Here is a 26397-nt window from a genome sequence, read left to right on the forward strand (position 1 = left end):
AATGCAACTAGAACGTGTTTGAAAGATTTCAAGTATGGAGTTTAGAGAGAAATAGTGCATTATATCTCGAAATTGAAAAGTAAATAAAAATATTTTATGATACAAAAAAAATGATTGAAATGAAGTCTCTCGCGTATTAAGAAATGAATATGAGTTTTGATATCAATTTTTAATAAGGTTAAATATACGGATATAAACAATAGTATCCTGTAGGTCTAGATCAGTGTTTCCCAACGTGGGGCCCACGCCCCGCAGGAGGCAATTTGATTGTTAAGGGGGGCAATTCGAATATGGGCTCGACATGACTTTAACCCTTACGATATGGGCCATTTAAATGCAATGCTAGATTTCTGTGAAAAACATTAAAGTCTCTTATAAGTCATTTACTTATAAGTCTATATTTACTCTTTAGGCGAGTTATCAAATATCTTTATTCATCGCTAAAACAAGAAAAAAACATACTATAGGAGAGAATTTAATAAAAACGTCAATATCGGCATTTCTTCAAACGGTTCTTGAAAAAGATGACAACAATTTAAAACCTACGCCACTCAGTAACAATCCTTTTCATCTTCATATTTAGCTGAATGTAGATTTAGTGATGTAAATGATTTACTGGTAAAAAAGAAATCGGCTGAATATACCACAATGTTGGCTCTTGAGACCAAAACTAACCAAAAATCTCTGCGCATCAAGAATCAAGAGCAAGGATCTCACTAAACTAAAAGAACAAATTAATATAGAAAAATCTATGTTAATATTTGTTTGGAATCTGAATTTGAGTTTTTCATTATATGTTTTGAAAATTTACTTAACTGTTTCGTTAATAATTTCCTAGTGATTTTTTCCTAAAACCTTTCATTTAATCTTCTAAGTAAACAATTAAATTTTTTAATATTCAAAATTATGTATGTTACAGGGGGCATAAACATTTTTGAAATTGCTAAGGTGGGACATGGCACAAAAAGGTGGGAAACACTGGTCTAGATCGACGAATGTGAAGACTTTTTAGGCATTAATTTTATTTAAAGATTAAGTTAATCTAGTTTGGTCATTCTATAGCTCGCTACAAGTTTTAAAACTTGTTGGTGTAGTCCATTTTACGTTATGTATTTAGTTTAGTCTTGGTTAATCGAGAAAGCATCAAACACCAGATATTCTAGAAAGTTTCAAGCTTGTTTTTATTAGTCTAGGTTAACTTTGTCAAAGGCCTTAATATGGTCAATAAAACAGACATACATATCGTGGTTGCCATCTGTGCATCTCCGTGTCAGTACATTAAAGACAAACAGGGCTTCTCTGGTTCCCATTCCCAAACTATTGCGGAGTCCCAACTGTGTATGTTATGTTTCACTTTCACATTTTTTGTACACTCTAGCATGTATAGTATAATTCGTAAGAAGACCTTTAATACATGACGCATTAGGTTCATAAGAATGTGTTGATCTGGAATGATGACGGTGATAAAGGTGAAGTTGAGCCATTCTGTTGGAATTATTCCATCTGCCTTATAATAAAAATTTGATCTGTGGTTGATTTGTTTGCATAAAACCAAATTTTCTATTAACTAGAACTAGGATATCCTTTCTCTAGTATATCTCCTTTGGTTTTTGTAAATGTAGTTTGTACATTGTTGTTTATCTCCATTGTCTTTTTAAACTGTCACTAATATACTGCTTCTCCATTCGTCCGGCATTTATCCCACTTCCATAATTCTGTTAAATAAACCTGTTAGCCAATTTCTTTCTCTCTCCCTCTCCTAAAGCTGTCCACTTGTCCACACTTCCCCAGGAATATCATCTGGTCCAACTGCTTTAACTTTTCTTTATTTCTAGAAGAGCTTGAACCAATTCTTCCTTTGTTATTTTGATGACCTGTTGTTACTGTCTCCGTTAGCTCAATTGGTGTTTTGTCAAAATTTTCATTTAATAAACTGTCAACTTATTTGTCCATGTCTTTTTGATATCATTTTTGTAAACTAGTATTTTATACACCAACACCCTACCTCGATGGTATAGATTTGTATACTCTTCTCCTTTAGCTTTTTCTACTGCTACTTTCGTTTCCATTTTGGCGACCGTATCTTGGTACTGGGGGTTGTTACCCCTGATGATGGGGTTGATTTAGTTGAAACACTCTTTAGGAAAATATATTTATTTAAAACAATAAATAAGACAGTAACTAGTTGGTGGACAACGTATCTGATCTAACCACGTCTCTGTCTGAATAATGAATAATCCCTTTCTTTACATTCTACGTATCTATAAATAAATCCCAATTGTTTGTTATGATTTCATACTTGAATGTGACCGTGAATTACTAATAATACATAATTGCTGACTCCGTTGTTTTCAAAACGAGTGACCTACATTGCAGAAGCAATGTCACCCATTTACGTAATGTAAACAGTACATATATATAATATTTGTTTGAGACTTTTAAAAATTAAAAATATCACAGGAAAAATTCCTGTACTGGTTGTATACCATAAATCACAAAAAATAAAAACCTTATTTTGTAAAAGGTATATGTATTTAAAATCCCTAAAAAGGGCTGTATCACAAAACGTTTTCGGAATCAATATTCCATCATCAGTGTTATCACAGGTTTACATGCCTTAAGCCACCAAAATGTACGGGTAAAAACCTTAAATTGATTTTAAACAGTTGGGGTTACATTGTTGTCACCTAAACTCTGCCATGTAAGGTTCTACCTACAATTTTCCAACCCATATGGTTGATGTCATGTGATGCCAGGGGTTAATCCGGAAATATTTTTAACATCATTCAAAAGCAGATAACATAATGTAACCCCAACTGTTTAAAATCATTTTAAGGGTTTTTACCCGTACATTTTGGTGGCTTAAAGCATGTAAACCTGTGATAACACTAATGATGGAATATTGATTCTGAAAACGTTTTGTGATACAGCCTTTTATGGGATTTTAAATACATATACCTTTTACAAAATAAGGTTTTTATTTATTTTTTAATTAAATCCATATGGATTACTCTTATTTGTTGGATGCTAATATAAATCCTGTACAACCGTATAGTTTTGAAGATATGTGTGCGACTTACCTTCTTGCCACTGTTTATATAATTTACTGTTCCCCTTTATACTATCTTGCATTTAGTTTGGCCACCACTATGTCTTCGTACTTTTTCTCCGTTTTTTTTTATTGAATTATTTAATTTAATTGTTTTTTTTTCAGGTTGTATCTAACTTTTTAAAATATGATTCGGAAGGTAGAATAGAAGGCTTCAAGGATCTTCTTATACACGTGTACAACAAGAATGAAGTGGCTATCAAAGACACAGAGTTTTACCACAAAATAGCCGACAGAGAGAATGTTATTTTAATGGGCGACTCTTTAGGAGATGCTAACATGGTTGGTGGTTTAGACAACATACATGAAGTTTTAAAAATTGGATTCCTTTATGAAAGGGTAAATATTAGTTTCTATCTAATTGTATTTAGGCGCGACAATGAAGCAATCAACCTACCATTTTTTTGCAGTTGGTTGGATCTCAATGAAACTTGTATCCAATTTGTCAGAGTGTTAGGAAATTTTTTGAACTAAAGTGATGATGTCGAAATGGAGATTGCATTATTGAACAAGAACAACGAATTTTCCATGGTGATTTTGGAAATGATAAAACATAATCAATTTGTAATTCTGAAATAATTGACGGAAATGAATTTAATATTACTACTTCGAAACTTTTTGAGATCGCTGAATACGAATATCGTGACAGCGATGGTCTCCGAGGCACCTGGTGTCTAGAAAGTCTCTTCTGCATTTTATGGAAATTCGTTACAAAATAAATGCAAACTAATTAATTGAGAGGTTTTTGGGGTTGCTGAGCATGAACAGTTCGATGACGATGGTCTCCAAGGCGCCTGGTGCCTTAGAAACGCCTCGTCTCGTATAGTTTTGTCAAAATTTGTATCCGAGACACATGGCGCCCAAGAGGGTACTCGTCTCCTGGAGTTTTATAAAAATAAAACACCCCTGAGTAGTGACTTTGTACTAACTTTGTATCGAATTTAAATAAAGCTCCAGGAGGCGAGGCCCGTCCTGACCACTAAGTGTCTTGATATTCGTGATTATCGACTCTAACATATCTCGAGTAACGAGTTTGCTTTGATTTTGTATCGAATTTCCATAAAATACCAGACGAAGCCTATACCGGGCACCTCGAAGGTGCCTCAGAGACTATTACAGTCATGATATTCGTATTAATTCATCCCAAAAACGCCGGAGTAATAATATTGAACTCAAGTACTTGCACTAAAGTACAATCCGACAAACGATAGCTGGCTGGTGACCTTGAGCGATAATACACAATACGAAAAGGTCACCCGCCAGGTCTCACTTGTCGGATTGTACAAGAACTCAAATAGTAACACATGCCCAGAGGATGTCAACAACATTACATATCTGTTCTGAACGACCGACGAGACAGAAGAGGTAATGACAAAATACACCAAGAATATGGTAAAGACCCATTTAGATAAATTGCGGCAGAGGTAGGGGAGAGATTGCAGCAGATACTGAGCGTCTTAAGACAAAACAGTGAAGTGAGACATTAAGTAAATGGATATGACGCACAGCAGTAACCAAGCTTGGAATATGATTAATAAACTTAATGGTGATCCCACAAAGATAAAACGGCCATATGCAATAACGCCAAATCAGAGAGCCCACCAACTGCTTCTGAATGGCAAAAAAAACCATCGTTGCAAGCACCAAAGATTATCAGAACTCAAGAACAGGAAGCAACTCTCTTGCTTAACCCATTTACCACCGAAGAGCTCAAAAATGGCATAGACCTTATGAAAATTTTAAAATCACCTGGGGTGACGGAGCAGATGTGGCCATTTTTAAATGGGATATAGAGACAGATAACGACGCACTTTGTGAATATGGGGAAATACAGAATGTGGAGCACCTGAGAGTATGTAAACTTTGCCCATCACAGTAAACCCTCGATGATTGATGGCTAGCAAATACGTACAAATGGTGTAGACGTAGCCCGATACTGGGCAGAAAAACTGTAGTCGGATCCAGACTTGAAAAGTAAAAGTAAAGTAACTTTAGTCACAAAGTTTCCAAAGGCTCTTACCAATCGTATTCAGCAAGTTTCATTGAGATGCATCCAACTGAAAAAAATTGATAGGTTTTGGGTTTTTTACTTCTTCATTGCGTGGCCTAAATACTCTTTTGAATTTTTCGTTTGATAATTTTATACTTATTACATTCTTTATTATAGATTGACGAAGCGTTACCAGATTACTTGGATACCTTCGATATAGTTTTGGTAGACGACCAAACGATGGATATACCAAGAGCTATATTAGCTTTAATTGATTCCAAAGATGAAAGGCCTGGGGATAGCGTATAAATGTTAAGCGAATAATTTATTTATTTTTCTGAATAAAATGATTTATTTTTAAAATGCATTGTTTTTGTTTATCTTTCGAAGAATTCTTGAAGGTCTGGAACCTATTGAGAGAGGACTTGGTTATGATATAACGCATTGAACAATGTGGATATCTCAGTTATTCATGATCAGGCTCGAAGTGTTGTGGACGGCACGGCCGTAGCTCAGCGGCAAGATATAGCGGTACAGGCTTCATAAGCCAGTACCGCTATTCAAAACTCGGCACCAATATCGACATTTTCATTTTTAAAAATTATACGAGTCGTCCGCCGTGATTTGGAGGGCACGTTAAGCTGTCACCGGTACCCACAGGGCTAATGTGATCATCGGCACTACCTACTTCAAACTTAAACAGGGTTAAAGATGCAAGTGGCGCCGCAACCTGTCTGAAAGGATCTCCGAGGCAAAATGCCATACGATATTATTATTATAGGCAGAAGTGTTAACTTATTCTGGGCAATATCCCATAAAACACACATTCTACTAAAATAATTAAGTAGAAGCGAGACAAATGCTACACGTAAGTCGTAAACAACCTTAAATAAAACAAAATTGGAGTATTAAGATCTACTGAGATTGTTGCTATAAGAAGTTACCCAATAGAAAAATATTTTCTATGTTCACCTCTTCAAATTCGAGCTGTGTGTGTGTCAGTGGTGGTTATCCCTTTAGGTCAATTGGTCAATGACCTCCCTGTAATAATTGTACAATCAAACGATTATAATGTAATTATTTCCTTAAAAAAAGAAAATTTTCTGTATTAAAAATGTTCGGAATACAATAGTATCGTTCAAAGTTAAATTTTGCTTTTATTGTATTCCCAGATAGCACAATTAGTACGTTTTATGGACGTACATCTGTGTACATTGAAACGTCCAATGGACGTCCCGCTAAGGTACAATGGACATCCGATGGACGTCCAACGAACGTCCAGAGTTCACAAAATTGGACGTCCATAGAACGTCCGCTACAAACGTACAGTGTAAGTTGTTTGAAGCTTTCAGTGTACATTTTATGTACATTCAATGTACATCTGATGTACATTCAATGTACGTCTTATGGACATTTTTGTAGGGCACTTTTCAGAAAGCAATCTAGTGTCCATAATTTTTTGAATACATACATAGCCAAAAGCCTTTAGGTATAGGAAATAGTTCCTATAATATTAAACTTATACTTTAAAATATTACACAAAATACCTTTTTTATTTCTCTTTATTATAACTTTATTATGTATACTTTATTATCTTCATTATTGCACGATAAACAGCAAACACAAAGATATCACAGGTTGTATTATATTGTATGTATAATAACTTAATAAAGACAAAATTCAGATAATGCATGCACATTAAAAGAGGTTTATTTCTGTTCTGTTCCTTCCAATTCCAAACATTATTTCTTAGAACTTGAGAGTCAGTACGGTTGTATATTGCAAGCGGGTTTGCCATTCTGTGAATTATCATAAATAAATCCTCCTTCAGTATTCCACAACAATTAACAGCGATAATCCCCTAAAAGTACCTGCCTAGTATTACCTTTTACGACCGATAGCGTGAAGAGCGACAACGTTGTCAAGAAGATTCTCATTTAGTTTGGCGGGAAATTTAAGATTTACAAAATGCACATTTAAGATTTAAATTGGTAGTGTCTAATTATTGTAAGTTCTATAATTACCAATGCGCGATGTAGCTCCGTTATTCTGAAAAAGTTTACCATCGTTTTATCATCATTTAATATTATATAGGTTTAATTAAAATAATTTTAGTGGTTCAGTGTTTTAATTCAATGATGAAAAAATATGTGACTACATTTATTAGAAGCTTCTTGTATTCTACTAATAATATTGCTTTGATTAAAACAACAAAGCTATATATAATTACTCATATAATAATAGTCGCATTTTGTGTAAAATCTCCATGGACCACAAATGGATGTCCAATGTACGTTGAAATCAAACGTCCAATGGACGTCGCGTAATGGACGTTTGGACTTTAAATGTACGTTATATGGACGTCCATCGGACGTTGTGTGCTATATGGGTTGACTTTTCAGTCATTTTGTTGTAAAATATAGCGACAAAGATGCCGCCAAAAGATTACCGATAAATAAACATGAAATACGAGCTGTTTGACGTTACCGAAAAGCCAAACCCACATAACAATGATGTTCGCATCATGTTCTAAGCATATCCTACCAACATTCGTCGAAGTATATCCTTTTTAGTATATGCGTAGTACAAGCATAGCATGTACCATAAAAAACATTCTAAATTTCATGTTCTTTGCATGTGCCTCAAAGAATATTCTTGCGCCGAATATACTGAGTACATTCGGGTACGTAGTATCTCGGAATGTTCGTAAAAGTTTATTCTTAGAATATACCTTAATCGAATATTCTTAGTATATGCGTAAGTATATGCAAAAGTATATACTTAACACATACCTACTTGTATATACTTTTAAAATATCTAAAAAATAATATACTGTATGTACCTACCTATAGGAAGAAGAATAATGTGAGCCTATAGATTATCAACTTCGAATAATTAATAAAATTTATGTATTTTAGTAGGTACTACTGAACTATCTAATTCATTTTTTTTAAACCGTTTTAATTCTATGGTAAAAAGTTTAAAACTTAATTCTATTTTGTATTTTGACAACGGCACCCGATTTGGGCGTCGAAACGTTAATAAAAATCATTTTTTAATAATATTGTGGCTTATTTCCCATTCTAAATAGTTAAAATTGTAAAAATGCCACAAGAAAATAGCTTCAGAACAACATTAATTCTATTGTGAAGAAAAATGAGAAATTCTCGTTTCGTTTTCAGTTGAAATGAATATACCATTTTGATTTTTAGTTTATACCATAAGTAAAATAATTTTCGGGAATCCGGAAACGGCCATTCATTGTCATTCTGACCCTTGCATTGCATTTTATACCTGCACAAGGGAAGGGGGTAGGTAACAAAAGAGCAAAATATGAAAATAGTTTCCAGTACAGTTATGCATTTATGTCTACGCTGTTAGGTAGGACCAAGTATTTCTAGCTACAAGGACTAAAACATTTTTAAGAACATAAAAAGCAGTTTGAAAATAATAAATTCATATTGGTACTTCAATATTTCCTAAATACCTAGTAAGTAAAAGTATGTATAATGTATATAGATACCTATAAATTTTAGTAATTTACATACATATTATAATATATTTGGCTATTATATAATTATATAAGCAGCATTTTTATTTTGATGTGCACATAATAACTAAATATATTACTTATATTTTATATATAGGCTACTTACCCATATAATATTTATTATACATAGGTACCTATATAACTAACTAAAGTTTATATATTTTATACTTACTTTTTACGTAATATTGTAGAATGTAATATCTACATTCTCATATGCAATTAGAATATGTAAATATAATATATTAGTAGAACCAAAGAATACTAACACACCCTGTGGGTGTGTTAGCATTCTTTGGTAGAACCTATAGGATGAGATTGGGTGAAAACATACTTCTGAGAAATACAGCACATCCTTGGAATATTCTTCCCATATACTAAAAATATGTGCGATAGTACATTCTAAGTATATACATAGAAGGTATATAGCACTTCCTTGGAATATTCTTCCCATATACTAAAAATATGTGCGATAGTACATTCTAAGTATATAACTAGAAGGTATATAGCACTTCCTTGGAATATTCTTCCCATATACTAAAATATGTGCGATAGTACATTCTAAGTATATAAATAGAAGGTTTATAGCACCTCCTTAGAATCTTCTAAAAAGTATGTTCTTGGTATATACTGAAAAGAAGTGCGGTAGTACATTCTAAGTATATACATAGAACGTTTAAGTACTGTAATGTAGTATATACTCAGTATATGCTCTGCACATTCGCAATGGTAATTACGCATATTCTAAGTATATACTTTTTCTGAAAAGTATGTTCTATGAATCTACTAAGAACATGAAATTGTTATGTGGGAATTTATCTTTGACTGAAACTACCGCAATATTACTCTTAAACAGCTAAATACGAACATTCACGATGGTCAAGAAATTTATTTGACCTCACTGTGAGAATAAGCATTGGGAATCTGAACGTTCACGAAAATGCGCTCTTATATGCAAGTTGGTACCAACTCGTGGTCATTGACCGTAGACCGTAGGTATCGTTTTCGTTGTTGAGCGGTGGGTATTCGAACGATCACAAATTTCAACGAGCAAGTGATCGATCATTTCGCAAAATCTAAGGCCAGAAGAATCGATTTACTTTTTAAATCCGCATAAAAATGTAAGTTTTTATTTATTTTAGGTTTTGAGTTTAAGTAGTTTGTTGATATTCTGGCTGTTATAATTACATATTATATCATACTATTTATCTGATTTATTTGACAATTAGTATAATGAAGACTTGTTCCTTTTACCTATTTCATATTTACTTGTCAAATAAAGAGCCGCTTAAATTTAAACAACATATTGCAAAATAAGTTATAAAAACCAATACAGATGATGGAATAAGAAATTATTTAAAATGGGATTTGTAGGTCTTGTTTTTCCAAAAAAATCTTGAACCACCGGATATGACCCTCTTCACTTACAGACCAGCCGCCGCTGGTGTGTGTAATGGTAACATGCTGGTTGAGGATTACTTGAGTATTAAATAATTTCCTTAATTTTTAGAAATCATTTAAATATCATAATTTATAAAAATAAAAATCGACCTGTTTCTGGATTTTTCCTTATAGTCGCCGTTTTAGGAAATAACGAATTTATTCCTTTCATTTGCACCATACTGTATATAAAAATATTATTATTTCCTTGTTTGTATTTATGAATATGTTACACATATTATGATAAATAAAGACGTTTAATTTGTTTTTAATAACTACTTATACTCCTGCAACTACTTTCAGAAACATCTTACTATCTCATTTTAAACACTTATTGACTTACACGGATTGGCTTCTGAGGCATCGATTTATCAACATTGGCCATTTCCCAGATAGCAAAATGTGATTCATAGGACATTCATAGAATGTCCTAAAAGAATAATGGAATATTCAGTGAATGTCCCCTAGATATATATATTCTTATAGAATATTCCTAGGACCAGCGTTTTGTTCAGTCCTAGCGATATCCGACGGATATCTCTGGAGAATATTCCACTAATATCCCAGATATTCTATGAATATCATATAAACGTTCCGCATTCAAAGAATATCTTCAAGTGATATTCCACGCATATTTCAGATATTACCGGGATATCCTAAAGACATTCAAACAGGTACATTCGGGGAAGCACTCCAAGGAAATATACCATGAATATTGCAGATATTCCTTGAATGATCCATGAATATCCAGGCTCGCACATTCAAGGGGCAATGCTTTCGGGAATATCCTAGATATTCCTTAAATATTCTCTGGGCTTTCCAAGTAACATATTTAAAGAATATTCGCATGCACATTTTGCACTGCAGTAATATTTTATGTAAATTAGGCCGAGTGCACACAGATAAAGCAAAAACATAATTAATAACAAAACTTTTGAGTAATGGTATTAGAAGCGGTTTTTTCTTCTCGATTAATAGGACACACATTGGTAAAGCAAAACGTTGTAGGTTGTATTGCTTCACCAATGTGTACTCGCTCTATTAACCAAGAAAGAAAAACTGCGCTGAACATTTTCTATAATTGCGTTTGCTGTATCAGTATGCACGCGACCTTTGCACAATTTGGGGAAATATATGAATGAGAATATTAAAATATTAACTAATATTAATTAACTCTTTATTTCCAAATTAAAATTAATTGTGTGTTCTTCGTTTTTCTTCATCCTCTCTTTGGCTTTTGCCAGCCATTTGCTTATGGCTACTTCGACTTCCTTAGATGTACAATCTATATGTAGTTTCAATATAGATTCTAAAAAAAATATTTATTTTAGTTTTCATATTTGGATTATCTATACAGGGTGCGGCAGATAAACCATTGGTTAGAAAGATCTCGAGAATTAAAAGGCACTGAAAACTAAGAATTGGAATGTAGGGATTTTCAAGGGTGAACTATTTAGTACAAATCAGCATCCTTTTGCTACTTCCGGTTACACCGGAAGTTGGTTATAACTTTGTTTTTTTTTAATGGGACATCTTGAATTTTATGGCATTTTTAGATTGTCCTTTAGGAGCTGATTTCACTGATCTATCACATTTAAGTCCAAAGGTGAATAGTTCCGAAGATATAGGGTGTTAAAAATCGATATTTTTAAATTTTAGGAATTTTTTGTTTTAAAAGTATTGATTATTGGTCAGAACGGATTACATTTTCCTATCCTAACTTTTTATTTACTATACATTGACATTTAATTGAAACAAATACAGGGTAGTCGAGAATTCCGAATTTTTGACCATCCTGTATTTGTTTTAATTAAATGGCAATGGATAGTAAATAAAAAGTTAAGATAGGAACATGTAAGCTATTTTGAACAATAATCAAAATACTGATAAAACAAAAAATTCCTAGAATTTAAAATTATTGATTTTTATCACCCTATGATCAAAATCGGAAATACTGTAGCTGTTTTGTAGTAGGTACATGACAGGCTATTTTTGACTACCTATTCCATGAACTTTTATTTGCCAATTTTATATGTAGTAGGGCCATAATACTACATAAAATTGATAAAAGTTTATACATTATTTCCGATTTTAACTTGATACAGTTTACCCAAATAAGCCGGTCATAGTGTATTGGAACTTTCTTATGCAGGGTGCATAAGAAACATACATATCAATGCAGGGTACATATCAATTTTGAGTTTTCAGTGATCTTTAATTCTCGAGATCTTTTTAACCGGCCGTTTACCTGCCGCACCCTGCATAAGAAAGTTCCAATACACTATGACCGGCTTATTTGGGTAAACTGTATCAAGTTAAAATCGGAAATAATGTATAAACTTTTATCAATTTTATGTAGTATTATGGCCCTACTACATATAAAATTGCCAAATAAAAGTTCATGGAAGAGGTAGTCAAAAATAGCCTGTCATGTACTACAAAACAGCTACAGTATTTCCGATTTTGACTTGATACATCAATTTTAACTCACCAACATTTCTATCTATCTATCTCACGCTTTCAATTGTAGTAGGTTGAAGAACTTTCATTAGAATATTTAATTATTTTGACTAAATCTTTATATACAGGGAAACATATTTCAAGTTCTATGTAGAAACAATCAATGACAAGTATTATTTTAAGAAAATTGCTGCCTTCTGGTAACTCTAAATTTAGCCTGCTCCTTTAATATTCGCTGTGAGTTCTATTTAAAATAAATACTGAGGAATTATTATTTAATTCATTTACTGGGAATCGGTCAGGAATATAAAAAAATTCTTTTGTTTCTGTACGTTTCGGTTTATTTTAATTTAAACCATTTTCAACAGTTTGTCCATCTCATAGAGGTTAGTCGTTAGTGGTTTCGTGTGTCAAATATATTTATATTTATTTATTTATATTTGACACACGAAACCACTAACGACTATATATAACCTCTCTGAGGTGACAAACTGTTGAAAAGGGTTTAAATTAAAATAAACCGAAACGTACAGAAACAACAGAATTTTTTTATATTCCTGACCGATTCCCAGTAAATGAATTAAATAAAATTTGACGGTCATAAAACAAACTTATAATACTGAGGAATATTATTTTTGATAAACTTGTTTAATAATCTGATTTATTTCTACACAAAACTGTCAAATTTTAACAAAATATATACTCACTTATTACGGCAGTGCAAATTAGAGTCTTATTAAAGGGATTTTTCCCCTTATGACCTTGAAAACTGTAGATAACTGCTAATTGATCATTGAAGATTTTTTTCAAGCATCTCCTGACACTTTCCTTGTAATCAAAACCTCCCACCTGACGCATGTAAATAACCTGCAGACAGTCACTTATTAGATTTCTAACTGTAGTCTAACAATTTTTATTTGAGTGTGATTCATTGTTGAGAATGCGCTTGAATCTCCTTTTGATATAGATACAGATGAATCGTACTCAAATAAAAATTGTCAGAATATAAACATTGAATATTTTCAATACAAAGTCTCAGAAAAATTTTAAAAATATAAGAATATCACTCACAAAGTTGTCTAGATTTGTAGCATTTTCTAGTAGCTTTTCAACGTCTCCTAGTTCTTCTAAGGTGGATAGAGGTAATTTCTTATGAACTTCATCATCAGTTATATCTGTACTTTTTTGTTGCCCTCTGATTATAGTGGACAATTCATCCACTTTTCTGTCAATTTCACTAAGTTTTTGTTCTTGTAATTCTAACGTTCTTTTTATTCTTATTAAATATGAAATTGCAGTTTCTTGAGCATTGGCATCTAAAACAAAAATCAAAATTATTGACCAAATAGCAACTACATAGGTGCTTTCACTGTAGTATTGAGCCGTACTTTTTGTTAACAATTCATATTGTTTTCACGCAAACCATCAATTTTTTTAATTGTTAAAAAATCAGTTTGACATCTGTAAAGTTGATTTACAGCCAATACATAAACTGAAATTAGTACTTAAGCACAATGTGAATGGTCTTTAATTTTAGAAATTCAATAACAATTAGAAAATAACTTACTTGTTGGTGTGGGTTTGGAAGTTTCTTGCACGGTTTTTACTTCCTGTTTGTTTTCTAATCCAATATTTGGATGAGTTCCTAAAAGATCATAGTTATAAATAAAGCTTATGTAAAAATACACATTAAAGAATGTGCCACAGCACTTGAATTTGTACTCCAATCTGTCGAACGGTACGTTTGTCAGTTCACTTGCTTTGGTGGTAGATATATGCAAGTGACTATAACACTATGAGTTCATATCATATATTATATTTACAGTACAGCAAGTTAAAATGAATCATCACCTCATAAAACTTATTTTATTATTAAAAATGTGCTCACTTGATTTAGATGGGGTACACTTTTCATGTTGTTCTTTCTTAGACTCTGCAATAAAATAGAATTACAAAATTAAAATTTATAATAACACCTTTTTAATTTTACAACTTACTAGGAAATGAATGTTCAAAAACCAGATCTGACCCATCTGAGTCCTGCTCACTACTACTGCTCGCTATTTTCCTTGGTTTAGGAGGTCTCTTTTGTGGTAACACAGTTTCTTTATCTGATTTGTAATTCTGGCTATTGCACGCTTTACTAGCTCTAATGTGAGCTTTGTTAAACAGTACAAATTCTGTCTGGCTTTCTAACACTGCCTCATGTATTGGCCATTCCTCTAAGGGGTCATATTCTTCAATAATAAAGTTGGATAACTCCTTCTCAGTATGATCGTCCACGGGAGGAAATTTACAAAGTTTGTTTGCTTTGTCATACCACTTAGCTGGTACTGCCTCAATTGTTTCACTTTCTGGAAATCTCAAAACAACCCAAGGCATTTCTTCAACAAATTCTTTGTAGGTTTCCAGTGTTCCATAAAAAAAGATATGTAACTTATTAAAATATTGTAGAATTTTATGATTTTATGTGCAATAAGATTGCTTCCTGATAATAATTCAGTAGTGCTCTTCAATAAATAAGGTAATAAAAATAATAAAAACAATAAAATACAGGCTGCATATACCCAAAATAACCATAGGTGCAGTTTTAATTTTTTTAATATCAGCCTAACATGCATGCATATCTCCACTTTTTTTATTTCACAAATACAGAAGCTACAAATATAACAACTCTTTCTTGATAATAAAAAATAAACCAACTTTAAGGTTGATCTTACTATAATGACGAACATTTCTTCACCATTTTTTAACAATTTTTTGTAATTTCTTTTTTATGTAATTGAGAGTTAGTTGGTGTAAAAGGTTTACGTATAATAATTTATTCTAATTTTAACTACGAGCCTATACTGAATCAATATATATGATGGAACTCTTTTAAATAACTGGAACTGGGACTATTTAAAAGTAATTTTAAAAGAAAATTAAAAAGTATTTAAAAAATGGTCAAGGAACATTTCTCAGTAGGGTAAGATCAACCTTAATAAATACCGAATCACCATGCAGGAAGCATCTTAATTGTTACATATATTACTATTCAGTGCAGTAGAGGTGCAACTACAAATTTGTTATTGTAAGGCATTCTACAGCATTTTAATGCTATATCTGATATTGGCCAATATTTTAAAGTACTTAAATTTTCTACTAAAAATATATCCAAGTTTGATGAATTACAAGGAATGTTAAAAAAGTCAGATTTACTCTGATATTCTGAACCTATTACTACATTCTGATGTAATCTAGGGCAATATACAATATTTTTTATTTCAATAATTGACTTATCTTTTAGGATGCAACAAGAATCTTTTAAAGAAAGAGATAATGCAAATTTCTCAAAGCATATTTTTTTAAATTCAGGCCCTGTAGTATCGTCTATTAAAACACCCCCTACATATTCTCTTTCTAAACAAAATTGGAAAGGAATTTCCTTATTTCTATTTTGTGGAGTAAATTGAATTTTATTAGTGTTTAGTTCATAATTACGCCGAATAATTTGCTGAAGAGGTTTGTCATGCTTTCTAACCTGCTTAAGTAAACTCTGCAAAAAATTTTCACTAGAAAAATTACTGAAATTCTCTAATGAACCAAATTTTCGACAGTCATCAGCTAAATGCAGCAGATTATGAAAATTGTGTGACATTATTTGTTTACCATATAACCTCTGAACGGTTTCGACAAATTTTCTTAATAAAGCCTCTGCATAATCTATTACATCTACATTGTTGCTATCTGTCAAACTTAATAATAAATGTATTGAAACGGAAAGCATTAAAAAATTTTGATATTTTTGCTTTTCTATTATATCTTTCAAAACAACTGGACCTGTGTAAATTAAAAACTGTCTATATTCAGTAGCTTTCCAGCGTTTTGATTCTTTTAAAGTTCGAGGTTGACGAGAAAATTCTGATGGAATATAACCAGACATTTCCACCAACTTTGCAGATATATTTTCAATTTGTCTACTGGATAGTTTATGTGGAGGTCGCCCGTTACACCAAATTCCACAAACAATTTTTTTTACAACTCCTAATGCAATTAGGTGCATGTAGTCTAATGGTATATCAGTTATTAGATTTATGTTTTTAATTTCACTTAGAATGGTAGTCCCTGTATGATGATCTGAATCATCCTGCTTACTAAAATTATCATGTGTTCTTTTAATAAAATTCAAATCTGTAAAACACACTCTATCACTTATATATTCCCCTTCCTGAGTACATTTTGTACATGAACTGTAGCCGGAATGTCCTTTAATTTTTAGTATCGAAGCCTTTGCAACTGCATCAAATAAAAACATACTAATTTTAAATGCATAGGATTGTCCAAACACCACAACTCCATTTTGAATTAAATTATTTGCCTCATCCACAAATTCAGACAAAAAATTGTTAAAATCATGAGGTTTTTCATATCCGTGATAAATCCCTATCAAAAATACTGGACTGTTTAAACTACATTTATTATTTATTCCCAAAATCGGATAAACTTGACTAGCTGAGCTTTTTGACAATGGTAGGCCATCAATATTTATACCTATTTCTATACAATCTCGAGCTGTGGGTTTCATATTAAACTTTTTATAATGATTTTCTAAACCTTGTTCTATACCAACATGACAGTAATGACCGGGAGTTATATTTCTCATAATAGTACACTTTGGAGTGTATAAGAAGGTTCTTGGATCATGAGGTAATTGAGAGAGATTATTACTTTCTTCTGAGGAAAAGGATCTTAAAATATCTAACAAAGCTCTGAGTGATGAATGGGGTACACTATATGAAACGGCCCAGTCTCGCAATTTATTGAACCCTGTTGAATTCCTTGGTTTAATAAAAAATGTAGTATCAGAGTTTAAAATCTGGTTTGGAACAGTTTCTAAATTATGAATTGTTTCATTACTGGACATTACTGTATCTAAATCACTCTCCTCACTACTTAAATTAATTATTGGATCACCCATACATTCATCGGAAATATCAGATTGTGAGGCTACATTAATAAACTCATTAGAAGATCCTTGATCATATGTGGTTTTACTTTCACGTGTTCCCGCATTTTCCTTAACATAGTTTAGAACTTGAACTATTTCCCTATTTGTTCTTAGATAAAAATTACGGTTTCGTTTTAACATAGTATGCTTTCGTGGCATTTTATAAAGTAACTTAAAATTGTACTTACATTAATATCCACAAAATTTTGGCCGATGCTTGTTTAAAAAGTCGCCTATTGCTACTTGCTTGCTTTGCTTGCCGAGAATGGAGAATGCCGATGCCACAAGCCGATGCCGCCAAAATGATCATGGAACAATGGTGTTACATCAAAGAATACACCATGGAGTGATTATAGATACTTGATTTGTTCTCTTGTTTATGTTTTGACGTGATTAAAACAAAGCTACAACTATTAAACTTGCTTCTTTTTCATAAACATCATTATACACTTGTGCTATTCCATTGCATTGAACAAAAACAAAAGTTTGACAGCAGACAGCACGACCGTCAATTCTTCTTCGGTTTTTCACTATGTACACATGGCCCTTTACTATTTAGCTTTTTAGAAATGTCTTAAAAGAATATTCTGGGGATCTGCTCCCAAAGAATATTCCTCGAGAGATATTCTAAGGATGTGCTACTGAAGAATATTCATCGAGAAATATTCTTAGAATTTACCCATAGTATTGTTCTATGGATATTCTGTTGGGAATATTCACAGAATATTCGTCCAAGATATATATATTCGGCCGATATTCCTGGAATATTCGGAATATTTATATTCTTTTCAGGACATTGAGAGAATGTCCCAGGAATATTGCATGCTATCTGGGTTGCTTCTGGCCACTGTCGTTATTGACCGGTTATTGATGAAAAATATAATTTTACGTTAAGTTTTCACAACATTGGCCAATATTTAAGGTAATTGTCGTTAATGGCCGGGCATTGTCGTTAATAGCCAAGGAAAATGGACATTCACGACAATGCCCGGCCATTAACGTCAGTGTCCAATTTACATCATTGACCGTAACATATATAACGATTTCTACTTATTAGATATTATTTTTTACCACCTAAAAATTTAGCTCTTTGCTTCATTAGTAAGCCAGTACACGTTGTCGTTAATGATTTCTCTCATCTGTTTGACTTTTCTGCAATATTCAAATTCGACGAATTATTAAAATAGATAAAAGACGCTAAATTAAATCAAAGCTTTAGGTGCTCTTGAACCAAAATAATGGCAGTTTTAAGTTAAACTCTGACGTATGAAATACGTGCACGTTAGTACTTCTGGCAATATAAGACGACATACAATGGGTCACCGCATAAGATAACCTCCAGCACTTTTTTGGTTTTAGGAGCTTTTCACTCACAGTAAACCATAATGGAGGGATATACTGGAGATAATAAGAGAGAAAGAGAGAGAGAGAGAGGGAGAGTTTGTGTTTTGTTATTAAATTAATCATTAAATTATTTTGGACTCCATTTGAAATGCCAGATTAATTGCGCACACCACTGGATTGTTTAATTTTTTACTTTTTACTGTGGATTGTTTAATCTAAACTCTAAACTTTTCATTTATTTATTTATATTTATTTTCACCTTAAAATTTCGCAAATATTTCTCTTGTTAACTTTGACCTATTCGCCAAAAATTTCAATAGGTAGTAGTAGTAGTAGGGGAGTAAAGTATGCTAAATTTGCAGTCACTCGAGCGTTATGGGGACCAATTGGGTTGTGATTATTAGGTCCTAAAATCAAAAAAAGTTAAGTAAAATTTTCCATTTTAGCGGGCGCTTGCCATTTTTCAATTTAATTTTCCATTTCCAACAATCGCTTTTCCGATTATAGCGCCATCTATCCATAATTTGAAAAAATGTTTAGAATAAAAGTTGCTTATTTTTACGTAAAAAATCCAAATCTGCAATAAAAATTTGGGGGTCCCATTTAAGATTTTAAAGTAACCCCCACCCCGCCTCCGTGGGGGGTCGTGTTTGGTACCATTCGATAGATTTTTCAAAAACATTTTGAAAGTGTATTTTGCAGTTTTTCGATCTGATGTTCATTTTTCAAACTATCGCGGGGTTTGTATTTAAAATTTTAAATTTACTCCCACCCCTCTCCGTGGGGGTCATGTTTAGTACCATTCAATAGATTTTTAAAAAATATTGAAGACGTATTTTTTAGTTTTTCGATCTGATGTTCATTTCGCGAAATATTCGTTTTTCGTTGTGAAATTTTTGACTCGCCCATTTCCTTACGCTCCGCTCAAATCGTCAGATTTTTGAAATATGCACTTTCTTGCATGTACTTAACTTACCTTCTGGCGCGCTCGAGTAACTGCAAAAATCCCCGCTTGGGCTCCCCTACCATAGACATCGTTCTATTAAAATAAAATGTATTGCAGATTGCAGTGACCATAACTCCCAAATATGTCAATATAAAAACAATTATTAATAAGTCAATGTTCAACTTAATTGTTGATTCTTGTAGCTCTATTAGTTCGTTGCTTTTTCATGCTTCTTTTTGTGACATACATAGTTTTTGTTACCACGTGTCTTCATTGCTAATTTTATAATTATTAATGTAAACACGTTTGTGGTGTATGTTAATTATAGTAATTATAGTATTATTTTATGAGTTTAAGATGTTTATAAAGTCTATTGTACTGGACGGATTTAAATCATATGGCCAACGTACAGAAATTTATGGATTCGATGATCAATTCAATGCTATTACTGGACTAAATGGTAGCGGAAAATCAAACATTTTGGATGCTATTTGTTTCGTTTTGGGAATTTCGAATCTTACACATGTAAGTTTAATTATATGTAATGTTTTTTTATTTAAAAAGTTCAACAGTACTTGAGGGTATAGGGCTAAAAATACAATAATTAATATAATACTGTAGTTACAAAACTTGTATCAAGTGGGGTAACGTCTTGTCCAATCATGCTCCTTGCCTACTAACTTAATACTTACTTATTATTCTCCTTCATTCGTCCGTGTTTGTTACTCTTTTTCCCCAAATAATAATTCCCTTATTTCTGAGACCTTCCTAATAAGCTGTCAAACCCATATTTATGGGTCTTATTTTCCTTCTTTTTGTGATTGGGCCCTGTTTTAGGCTATTCTTTGGTATCCTCTTCCTCTCCAATCTCATCACGTATCCCATCCATCTCACTCTTTGTGCTTCTTTTTGCCTCCATATAGCTCTGAGCATTTTCCTTTCACCTCTTTCCAATTTCTCCGTATTTGCTATTTTCTTTGTACATACTTCGCTACCATACGTCACTGTGAGTCTTATTACCGTTTTACATATAGTATGGTATAACTAGACCCAAACCTAGACATCCAAAGTGAAAGTTATCATCCAACACCAAATTGTTCTATATGGTCCATATAATTTTCAGAAAAAAGTCACACCATTCTGAGCGTCGGGTTTGGGGGGGGGGGCGGAATAGGAGAGAAATCGGTAAATTCGTAGTTTTTTACGTTTTTCGTCAATATTTCTAAAACTATGCGGTTAAGCATGAATAACTTTCTACACAAAAATGTTCTACGCTAAATTTACAATAAAAAAGGCCCTATGCATAATCCTTTTAAAATGAACGGTTCCAAAGTTACGGAGGTAGTATAGTGTAATTGGTCCAAAAAAACGCCTAACGACATCCAAAAGTAAAAGTTTTCCTCCAACATTAAATTGTTCTATATAATCCACATGTTGTTCAGTAAAAAGTTACATCATTTTGAGCGTCCGGTTTGGGGGAGGGAGATTGGGGAGATGGGGGAGAAGTCGGAAAGTTAGTAGTTTTTTTACGTTTTTCGTCAATATTTCTAAAACTATGCTTTAGCGTAAACAATGGTCTATACAAAAATGTTCTACATCAAATTTAAAACAAAAAAGGTTCCATACATAATTGTTATAAAATCAACGGTTCCAGAGGTGTGGAGGGAGAAAAGTCGAGGTATTCGACACTTTTTATATTTTTTGGGCAATTTATAATATTACTACTGATGAAAGAAATTTTCTTTCACAGGATTGTGTTTTGTAAATAAAATTTGCTATTTCAGTGGCCGATGGTATGTTAGTGATAAGCCCTTGAAGAAACGTCAACCCACTACCCAAAATCATCATCAATTGCCCAAAAAATATAAAAAGTATCGAAAACCTCCACTTTTCACCTTCCGTAACTCTGTAACCGTTGATTTTATAACAATTATGTATAGGAACTTTTTGTTTTAAATTTTATGTAGAACATTATTGTATAGAACATTGTTTACGCTAAAGTATAGTTAAACTACGAATTTACCGATTTCTCTCCTCTTCCCCCCCCCCCCCCCCCCAACCCGACGCTCAAAATGGTTGTGACTTTTTTCTGAACATTATGTGGACCATATAGAACAATTTGGGGTTGGAGGAGGATAACTTTCACTTTGGATGTCTGAGTTATGCCATCTTTTGCATCAATTTTATCATACTAATACCTTAACTTTGTTTTTCTGGCTGAATGACTAATGTCTATGCCATAAAAAAAAAAGAAAAACTTTGTTTTTTCCGATACATATTTGGATTTTATCAGTGTTCTTAGGCTTCCCATCTTTTTATTTCTCTTTACTAATCTGGCATTCAGTTTCCATTCTTCCTGACCTTTCTCATCTATAATAACTCCCAGATACGATACGTAAACTGGACCACTCTTATTTTTGCTCTGTACTTCCGAGAATAATGTAATACTTTGAGTTTTGCTGGTTTATTTCTAGGTCAAAATATTTTGCCTCCTTTTCTAGTATTTTCATAACATTTCTTAATTCTTTTTTTGTTTTTATTATGAACAAAAGATTTTTTTATTTCATAGTAAGATCTGATCTGTCACTGATCTATTAACTCTAACTCTAACTAATATTTACTATTCACCTAGGTTATTTTCAGCAAATCTTTTGAGTCTCTCTCTTAGCATTTTGGCTAATACCTTGTAACAAGTATTTAACACAGCGACACCTCTGTAATTTTCACATGCTATTCTATCTCCCTTTTTGTATGTGGGGCATAACAGAGCTTTGGTCCAATATTTGGCATATTTTCCTCTTCACACATCCTCGTGATAAGGCTACAACCTTTTTTTGTAGTTGTTCCCCTCCATTCTTTATCATTTCCGCAGCTACTTCGTTTTCTCCTGATCTTTTGTTATTTTTTAGCCCATTGATTATACTTTTGATCTCTCCTTCACTAGGCAGTTCTATTATGCCATCATCCTCTAGGTATGAGAAAATTTTCATTCTCATCTGTATTTTGCCCATTCAGTAGTTCACTAAAATGTCTCTCCCATATACCTACCCATGACTGATGCTTTTTCACTCGTGAGTGTCCCATCTTCTTTTTTCATGTATGAATTGTAATAATTCTGGAATCCTCTTTCAGTTATATGTAATGTCATGTACTACAAATGTTTCGTTTCTTTGTGAGTATAGTACCCATCAAGATATTTTATAAAACCTTAATCTTAACCCACATAACAATTTCATGTTCTTAGTAGATTCATAGAACATACTTTTCAGAAAAAGTATATACTGAGAATATGCGTAATTACCATTGCGAATGTGCAGAGCAGATACTGAGTATATACTACATTGCAGTACTTAAACGTTCTATGTATATACTTAGAATGTACTACCGCACTTCTTTTCAGTATATACCAAGAATGTTCTTTTTAGAACATTCCAAGGACGTGCTATAAACCTTCTATGTGTATACTTAGAACATACTACCGCACATCTTTTTAGTTTATACTAAGAACGTACTTTTTAGAATATTCCAAGGGAGTGCTATAAACCTTCTATTTATATACTTAGAGCGTACTACCGCACATCTTTGTATGGGAAGAATATATATTTTTAAGAATATTCTAAGAAAGTGCTATCAAGTGCTATATTGCTTAGAAGTATGTTTTCAGCATCACCTAATCTCATCTTATGTTCTACTGGTTCTACCAAATACCTATTATATTTACATATTTTAATTGCAAATGAGAATGTAGTTAGTACCTACCCTACATTCTACAATATTACTTAAAAAATAAGTACATATTTATAAATTTTAGTTATTTATATAAATCATTATATAATATTTAGCTAAACTAAACTATGCATAAGTAACTAAAATTTATATACTTATATGTACTTACCTAGATAATATAAACTTATACTATTTAAGTAATATTGAGTTACCAAAGTAGATTGTATGTATTTTGAAGCACCGCAAACAAAATAAATAAGAGATTATGTATGTTCTTTAGTCCTAATTAGTACTGTATCATTCGTCTTCATCCTTAACACTGCATAGATCCATAGATGATACAAATAATGCCTGTTTTCGTTTTCATATTTTACGGTTTTTTCCTATCCCTGATCCATTCTGGTAAGAAATGGTCAGACTAAGACGGGGGATATGTATTGTGGAATAACAACATCGGTGGTTAGTGTTGCCAAACGGATAAAGGGAAAAAGTTAACTCAAAAGGGAATTATTGTTCAAGTCCAAATTGTAAAATATTAAGAAAAAATCAAAATATTTGAAAATAATTTAACATATCTTCTCAGATTTTGTAAACAGGAGGGAAGTTTTTTTATAAAAGTGGGAATTTTTAAGGTAAGTTGACGGAAAAAGCTTACTCGACGGTTGACAACGCCAAAGCCTTTGGTTGTGGGGTTTTGCACGTTTTGGTTCTGCGAAATGGCCCATATTGAATTGAATGTACCTAAATTCAAATTCCAAGGATGTAAAAATACTCATGATTCATGATAAACTCGAAATGGTAAAGTCATTTCAATTATGAAAACGAATTTTTAATAGTAGGTATCTATGTAAACGTTAATACAATTAATGTTTAAACTTTTTTACCACACAACAATTTTGAAATGAAATTCGTCCAATACTACCTACACCTACATACATAAATTTTATTAATTATTCTAAAAAATAACTAAAAGTTGATAATCTATATAAGGCTAATATTATACTCCTATACATACATATTATTTTTAAGATATTTTAAAAGTATCTACTTATAAGTATGTGTTAAGAAAAGTATGTGTTAAGAATATTCGATAAAGGTATATTCTAAGAATAAACTTTTACGAATATTCCGAGATCCTACGTACACGAATGTATACTCAGTATATTCGGTACGAGAATATACTTTGAAGTTAGTATAGGTATGCAAAGAACATGAAAGGACCCCGCACAAACCTTATGGAAAATAGGTCCCAGTGGATTTCGTTCATACTTTGGGAAAATACTCTTTGAAGCATCCTGATAAAAAGTTCTCATGGGCACAACTCAATCGTATGAAGGATTTTCAAGATATAGAGGCCCAAACTCGGAAAATTATAAGATTTACGGGGTATTCCAATTCCGTGAGTTACTGGTTATTTGGCAACATGTAGAAGTTTGGATCAAGGAAAAGTACTAGCAGTCTATGATTTTTTCCTGGCTATCCAATGGCGACTTTTACTTTGACCTTGACCTTCAACGGACGTCATCTTCTAGAGTTTCGAGGGTTTTCGGCATTCAATTTATATAAACAGATTACTCATTGGTTTTTGGGATCGCTAAACACAAATATGCCATCAGAATTACCCTCCGAATGACGTGGTGGCCAGGGCCTCTGCAAGGGACGCCATCTTCTAGAGTTTCGATGGTTTTCGGCATTTAATTGATGCAAATGAACTACTGGAGGGTTTTTTGAGGTCGCTATACACTAATATGCCATCAGAACTGACTCCCGGAGCACCTGATTTCCAAGGTCAATGAAAGGGGCTTCTGGAGTTTCGATGGTCTTTGGTACTACATTAATGCAAAAGGATTAGTAATAGGTTTTTGGGGTTGCTGAACACGAATACGTGATCTGCACAGACACAGGAGCACCTGGTGCGTAAGAAAGGTTATCTTCTGGAGTTTCGGGAGGAATCAAATGGATTACTCTTAGGTTTTTGGGGTTGCTGATCATACATACACTATCAGATCCGACCCATGAATCACATTGTGCCGTAGGCACAATGTGATCACGTATTCGTGTTCAGCAACCCCAAAAACCTATAATTAATCCATTTGCATCAATGTAGTACCAAAGACCCTCGAAACTCCAGGAGCCCCTTTCATTGACTTTGAAAACCAGGTGCTCCGGGTGTCGGTTCTGGTGGCATATTCGTGTTTAGCGACCTCAAAAAACCCTCCAGTAATTCATTTTCATCAATTAAATGCCGAAAACCATCGAAACTCTAGAAGATGACGTCCCTTGCAGTGGCCCTAGCCACCACGTCATTCGGAGGGCAATTCTGATGGCATATTCATGTTTTGCGATCCCAAAAACCCATAAGTAATCTGTTTTATATCAATTTAATGCCTAAAACCTTCGAAAATCTAGAAGATGACGTCCGTTGAAGGTCAAGGTCAAAGTAAAGGTCGCCATTGGATAGCCAGGAAAAAATCCTAGACTACTAGTACTTTTCCTTGATCCAAACTTCTACATGTTGCCAAATAACCAGTAACTCACGGAATTGGAATACCCCGTAAATCTTATAATTTTCCGAGTTTGGACCTCTATATCTTGAAAATCCTTCATACGATTGAGTTGTGCCCATGAGAACTTTTTATCAGGATGCTTCAAAGAGTATTTTCCCAAAGTATGAACGAAATCCACTAGGACCTATTTTCCATAAGGTTTGTGCGGGGTCCTTTAGAATGTTTTTTAAGGTACATTCTATGCTTGTACTACACATATACTAAAAAGAATATACTCCGACGAATGTTGGTAGTATATGCTTTGAACATGATGCGAACATCATTGTTATGTGGGAAGC

General features: G+C 32.8%; 3 protein-coding genes across 4 annotated transcripts in view; 2 read left to right on the plus strand and 1 right to left on the minus strand.

Moving 5' to 3' along the window:
• LOC114327699 (7-methylguanosine phosphate-specific 5'-nucleotidase) overlaps nucleotides 1-5462 on the plus strand; it is a 40278-nt gene extending 34816 nt beyond the window's left edge. For both annotated transcript variants that reach the window (XM_028276389.2, XM_028276390.2), the window contains exons 5-6: nucleotides 3215-3448; nucleotides 5277-5462. In XM_028276389.2, coding sequence (XP_028132190.1) covers nucleotides 3215-3448; nucleotides 5277-5408 — 366 coding nt within the window. In that variant the 3' untranslated portion in view covers nucleotides 5409-5462. The remainder of the gene's footprint in view (nucleotides 1-3214; nucleotides 3449-5276) is intronic.
• Nucleotides 5463-11246: 5784 nt separating this feature from the next.
• LOC126888493 (uncharacterized) lies at nucleotides 11247-18010 on the minus strand. Its single transcript, XM_050656830.1, has 7 exons — nucleotides 17725-18010; nucleotides 14544-14942; nucleotides 14435-14479; nucleotides 14114-14191; nucleotides 13618-13862; nucleotides 13254-13413; nucleotides 11247-11395 (listed from the first exon to the last, which is right to left on the minus strand). Exons 2-7 carry the CDS (start codon nucleotides 14926-14928, stop codon nucleotides 11256-11258), a joined length of 1053 nt encoding a protein of 350 aa, XP_050512787.1. The 5' UTR covers nucleotides 14929-14942; nucleotides 17725-18010; the 3' UTR covers nucleotides 11247-11255.
• Nucleotides 18011-20090: 2080 nt separating this feature from the next.
• LOC114327700 (structural maintenance of chromosomes protein 2-like) overlaps nucleotides 20091-26397 on the plus strand; it is a 40125-nt gene continuing 33818 nt past the window's right edge. The window contains exon 1 of the mRNA XM_028276392.2: nucleotides 20091-20351. Coding sequence (XP_028132193.2) covers nucleotides 20142-20351 — 210 coding nt within the window. The 5' untranslated portion in view covers nucleotides 20091-20141. The remainder of the gene's footprint in view (nucleotides 20352-26397) is intronic.

Source organism: Diabrotica virgifera, chromosome 7 (assembly GCF_917563875.1).
Source record: "Diabrotica virgifera virgifera chromosome 7, PGI_DIABVI_V3a".
NCBI lineage: Eukaryota > Metazoa > Arthropoda > Insecta > Coleoptera > Chrysomelidae > Diabrotica > Diabrotica virgifera.